The 6,132-nt window shown below is 39.7% G+C and overlaps 1 protein-coding gene across 1 annotated transcript; it reads right to left on the bottom strand.

Annotated features, from left to right (window-relative positions):
- Nucleotides 1–1,745: 1,745 nt before the first annotated feature.
- On the bottom strand, nucleotides 1,746–4,043 carry LOC115923487. Its single transcript, XM_030984274.1, has 3 exons — nucleotides 3,967–4,043; nucleotides 2,095–2,205; nucleotides 1,746–2,025 (listed from the first exon to the last, which is right to left on the bottom strand). The coding sequence occupies exons 1-3, from the start codon at nucleotides 4,041–4,043 to the stop codon at nucleotides 1,746–1,748; spliced, it is 468 nt and encodes a 155-aa protein (XP_030840134.1).
- Between the last annotated feature and the right edge of the window lie 2,089 nt (nucleotides 4,044–6,132).

The following is a 6,132-nucleotide window of genomic DNA, read 5'->3' as shown; positions in this document are numbered from 1 at the left end:
AATGATCTGGACGGCAAGTTCACCAATTGGCAAATAAAGTATAACTATTGAGAAATGGTTATTACCTTGTCTTTCACATGAATTTAGAATTTTTTCAAATTAGTGGCTGTGGTGGGAGTTATTTCATTTTCATTGAAGGGGCTCACGGAATTGGTTTTGCCTTATTTAATGTGTCAATACCTTCAAAGTGAGTCAGTCACCATTACTAGTTTTTATTGGCCACCGTTGCCCGGACCAAGCAAGGGGCTGCGACCTAACAATATTGGTTGTCATTGGAAACAAAGGTGGTTGTAGAATATTTTCAGTTTGTACGAGAAAATACATCTTAGGTAATTGCATTTGGAAACTAAGTGGCTGGGGGGGGGGGGGGTTGAGTAATTTCATTTTCATTGAAGGGGCTCAAGGAATTTGTTTTGCCTTATTAAATGTGTCATTGCCTTCAAAGTGATTCAGTCACCATTACTAGGTTTTTATTGGCTGTTTCGGCAACTTGCCCAAACAGCCTTTGTCTTTGTAAGTTTTTTTCAGAATTTTGTCCATAGCATTTATACACGTTTTTCATCGTGGCCGGCACTTTGGGCACTTAAATCAATCCGATTGCCATATACAAAATTGTATAATTTTGTAAAATTTTTGTAAAATTGATAAATATTTAGACGTGCTGAATACAAAGTAAATTTCCATGACCTGGGCTGAGAAACTGCATGATGCGCTATGCTAATTTAAACGCAATGTCGCGTTTTGATTAAATATCAAATGTTTAATGTAAATAAAAGATCTTAAAAGTACAACTAAATGTGAGACTTGATTGAGACATGTGTATGAATGCTGGACATGAATCGATTGTTGAGTCTATAGGACATCAAAGGCTTTAATATCATCTTCGGTTCAAGACACAACATTGCAAATACCAACTGCAAGTTGGGTCGACGGTATATTTGCATGGGCTAGATTTGGAAATGTATAGGTGTTTATTTTGTTTTTTAGTTTAAGTAGTAATTACCAGTACGTGTGACTGATTTTGAACAAGTCAAGTAGGTCTCCATTAATTACCAGAAGTTGATCTCGAACGTCTTGAGACCCTTGGTGATGATACTGATCTCCAGGACCGGAGTTTGTGATATCGCCATTTTACGCACCGCAACGCTTGACTGATTTTGAACAAGTCAAGTAGGTCTCCATTAATTACCAGGCGTGATATGAAGTGAATCAAAGTGTACATAATATAATCATATGAGGTCCGTTGTCAAATGGTGTAAACAGATATTGGCATAAACCCCTATACAAAAAGAGATCTGATACACCGTGTCCTCTGGAGACATGCACACAATAGGGAACAAAAGATGGTATACGTCTCCACAGGGTATTTCTTAGATGAATACGTCTCCACAAGGTTTTCACGAAATAGACATATGGATTTTTACTCAAAAACTAGGAATTTCCAAGGTATGTTGATCCGTCGCAAATAGTAGAGTTTTAGAAAAGGGATATTAAGTCCGAATTTCAGCCAAGGAAATTAATTCTGATTAAAATAAGAGCATTTTGAAACTGTACTTTCAAACTCGAAAACTTTAGTACATGAGAACAAAGAAATATCTCCACAAGGATACAAATTTCAGTATGTGTTTGTTCCAATGATCAGTAAAAGTTACTGGCATGTCCACCGGTGGCTCTAGTTCTACGTGAGATGTTTGTACCGCATCATTCATACCGTCTGTATATGTTGTGTCTTCATGCAACCACGTCTACTTCTTGGCAAAGATCCTCTTGCAGACCACAGCTTTGTCTCCTGTTCCAACGGTCTGTGTTTGGACCATTTGACCGTCGATCAACTCACGGACAAGTGAATCGAATCTGGATGGCTCTTGTTTCTCCGTGCGTAGCTTGTCTCCGTCCCACATCGGCAGGTACGTACTCGGCTCTTTGTCGTTCAGCGGGTTCCTGTCAGTATACTCCTGCCCCACGGTGAAGTTGGTCTCGAACGTCTTGAGGCCCTTGGTGATGATTTTGAAGACGTCTCCCTTTCTGACTGATCTCCAAGACCGGACTTTGTGTCGCCGCCATTTTTCGCACCGCGAAGTTGAGATTCAGTGCCTTGAGGAATTGTCCAGATTCTCGTTCTTGACGTTTTTCCAGATGCCGTCCAGATCAATCGGTGCCATGATTTTACAGGATATTTGTCTCAGTCCCAAGTTATCGGCGATGCTTTCAATTCAGCAGAGCTGCTTCGCGAGAACTGCACTGTCTCACGGTATCCACTCAATAATACCCACCCTCTGTGTTTATGCTGACAATGGGTTCATAGGCGTGTGCATGATTCTGCAATATCACTATACAAACACTAACCCCGTAACCTTTATCGTTCCTTACAGCGACCTTCGCTTTGTCCTTCTCTCACCTACATGTATATCCAGGGTCACGCGTAATTAGTTCCGGTCTTCTGGTCACGTGACCTTTACACTACAAAATATTGTTGACGTGGTAAATATAAGAAAATGGATAATGAAATAAATGTTTGTTTGTTCTCTAATACGGTGTATGGCGCAGACATCGTGGTGTATGACTTCGCTTTCTTTTTTGAGTATTCTCTTTTTGAGTATTCTTTTTTTTTTTTAATGTACTTTTATGTGAAGTGTTTTAGCCCTTATTTGCTGCACGTTTTTTCCTTTTTATTTAAATATTAATCATTGATTTGGGATATTGATAAATAGGGTTTTTTTTAAATGAATACTATTTGGGTTGTGAAGGGAGTGTGAATAAACGAACAAATTGAAGCACGTCTATCGATTTTCACAAGCTAAACGTCTCTTATCATCTTGCAATTAACAACATTTTTTCAAAGCAACTACTTTATTAATTTGAAAGTTGAACAAACAAATTGACTTTAGCGGGGTTTGAGCATGCGACCTCCGGATTACTTGCGTTCCGGTGCTCTACCAACCAGGCCAATCGCTTGTGGGGGGGGGGGGGGGGGTGGGGAATCCCCCACCCCCTCGGTAAAAGCCATAAGCATCAAAATATGCTGTCGTCTTTTTTTTCTTGTGATGTATTCCCTAGCAGGTACTGTGCTCCCCCCCCCCCCCCCCCCGCCATCGTTGTCCGGACCAAGCAAAGGGGCTGCGACCTAACAATATTGGTTGTCATTGGAAACAAAGGTGGTTGTATAATATTTTCAGTTTGTACGAGAAAATACATCTTAGGTAATTGTATTTGGAAACTAAGTGGCTGTGTGTGGGGGGGGGGGTTGAGTAATTTCATTTTCATTGAAGGGGCTCAAGGAATTTTGTTTTGCCTTATTTAAATGTGTCAGTACCTTCAAAGTGAGTCAGTCACCATTACTAGGTTTTTATTGGCTGTTTCGGCAACTTGCCCAAACCGCCTTTGTCTTCATAAGTTTTTTTTAAGACTTTTGTTTATAGCATTTCTACACGTTTTCATCGTGTCTGGCACTTTGGGCACTTAAATCAATCCGATTGCCAATTATACACAAATTCTATGATTTTGGAAAATTTTGTAAAATTGTAAACTTTGTATACCATATACAAAATTGCGAATGCTATATATTTAGACGTGCTGAATACAAAGTAAATTTCCAAGAACCTGAGCTGAGAATTTGCATGATGCGCTATGCAATTTAAACGCAATGTCGCGTTTTGATTAAATATCAAATGTTTAATGTAAATAAAAGATCTTAAAAGTACAACTAAATGTAGACTTGATTGAGACATATGTATGAATGCTGGACATGGATCGAATGTTGAGTATAATTATGAAACATCAAGGCTTTAATATCATCTTCGGTTCAAGACACAACATTGCAAATACCAACTGCAAGTTGGGTCGACGGTATATTTGCATGGGCTGGATTTGGAAATGTATAGGTGTTTATTTTGTTTTTAGTTTAAGTAGTAATTACCAGTACGTGTGACTGATTTTGGACAAGTCAAGTAGGTCTCCATTAATTACCAGAAGTTGATCTCGAACGTCTTGAGACCCTTGGTGATGATACTGATCTCCAGGACCGGAGTTTGTGATATCGCCATTTTACGCACCGCAACGCTTGACTGATTTTGAACAAGTCAGTAGGTCTCCATTAATTACCAGGCGTGATATGAAGTGAATCAAAGTGTACATAATATAATCATATGAGGTCCGTTGTCAAATGGTGTAAACAGATATTGGCATAAACCCCTATACAAAAAGAGATCTGATACACCGTGCCCTCTGGAGACATCATGCACACAATAGGGAACACAAGATGGTATACGTCTCCACAGGGTAATTTCTATAGATGAATACGTCTCCACAAGGTTTTCACGAAATAGACATATGGATTTTACTCAAAAACTAGGAATTTCCAAGGTATGTTGATCCGTCGCAAATAGTAGAGTTTTAGAAAAGGGATATTAAGTCCGAATTTCAGCCAAGGAAATTAATTCTGGTTAAAATAAGAGCATTTTGAAACTGTACTTTCAAACTCGAAAACTTTAGTACATGAGAACAAAGAAATATCTCCACAAGGATACAAATTTCAGTATGTGTTTTGTTCCAATGATCAGTAAAAAGTTACTGGCATGTCCACCGGTGGCTCTAGTTCTACGTGAGATGTTTGTACCGCATCATTCATACCGTCTGTATATGTTTGTCTTCATGCACCACGTCTACTTCTTGGCAAAGATCCTCTTGCAGACCACAGCTTTGTCTCCTGTTCCAACGGTCTGTGTTTGGACCATTTGACCGTCGATCAACTCCGGACAAAGTGAATCGCATCTGGATGGCTCTTGTTCTCCCGTGCGTAGCTTGTCTCCGTCCCACATCGGCAGGTACGTACTCGGCTCTTTGTCGTTCAGCGGGTTCCTGTCAGTATACTCCTGCCCCACGGTGAAGTTGGTCTCGACGTCTTGAGGCCCTTGGTGATGATTTTGAAGACGTCTCCCTTCTGACTGATCTCCAAGACCGGACTTTGTGTCGCCGCCATTTTTCGCACCGCGAAGTTGAGATTCAGTGCCTTGAGGAAATTGTCCAGATTCTCGTTCTTGACGTTTTTCCAGATGCCGTCCAGATCAATCGGTGCCATGATTTTACAAGGATATTTGGTCTCAGTCCCCAAGTTATCGGCGATGCTTTCAATTCAGCAGAGCTGCTTCGCGAGAACTGCACTGTCTCACGGTATCCACTCAATTATACCCACCCGGCCCCTGTGTTTATGCTGACAATGGATTCGTAGGCGTGTGCATGATTCTGCAATATCACTATACAAACACTAACCCCGTAGCCTTTATCGTTCCTTACAGCGTCCTTCGCTTTGTCCCTTCTCTCACCTACATGTATATCCAGGGTCACGCGTAATTAGTTCCGGTCTTCTGGTCACGTGACCTTTACACTACAAAATATTGTTGACGTGGTAAAATATAAGAAAATGGATAATGAAATAAATGTTTGTTTGTTCTCTAATATGGTGTATGGCGCAGACATCGTGGTGTATGACTTCGCTTTCTTTTTTTGAGTATTCTCTTTTTTGAGTATTCGTTTTTTTTAATGTACTTTTATGTGAAGTGTTTTAGCCCTTATTTGCTGCACGTTTTTCCGTTTTATTTAAATATTAATCATTGATTTGGGATATTGATAAATATTTTTTTTTTAAATGAATACTATTTGGTTGCGAAGGGAGTGTGAATAAACGAACAAATTGAACACATCTATCGATTTTCACAAGCTAAACGTCTTTTATAATAATATAATACTCTTTTCTTCGCCCCATAGGGGTGACTTTCCCATAGACTTGTGCACAAACCTAAACTGTCACCTAACCCAAGTTTCCTTATGTTTTTTCCACGAAATTTAGTATTTATCTTTTCATAAGGCGACAGTTATTTTGTCGCCTCAATAAGGTGTATCGCCCTATTTTGGACGGAGTTCGCAAAACCTGTCGCCCTATTACAGTAATAGTAGTAATAAGAGCGCCATTCCATCTAGATCATGGCGCTAAAGCAACACAAGATAATGAAAACAGGACATATTGACATGAAATTGGAAACAGGTGAGCTTTAAGTTTTTCTGAGTGATGAAATAGTCTCTGTGATCTGATGCTTGAGGGTATCTCTTGCAATTAACAACATTTTTTCAAAGCAA

This window comes from Strongylocentrotus purpuratus, unplaced genomic scaffold (genome assembly GCF_000002235.5).
Source record: "Strongylocentrotus purpuratus isolate Spur 01 unplaced genomic scaffold, Spur_5.0 spur5_contig_301, whole genome shotgun sequence".
NCBI lineage: Eukaryota > Metazoa > Echinodermata > Echinoidea > Camarodonta > Strongylocentrotidae > Strongylocentrotus > Strongylocentrotus purpuratus.
Note: the sequence above shows the minus strand (reverse complement) of the source record. Positions and strands in the feature narration are given on the sequence as shown.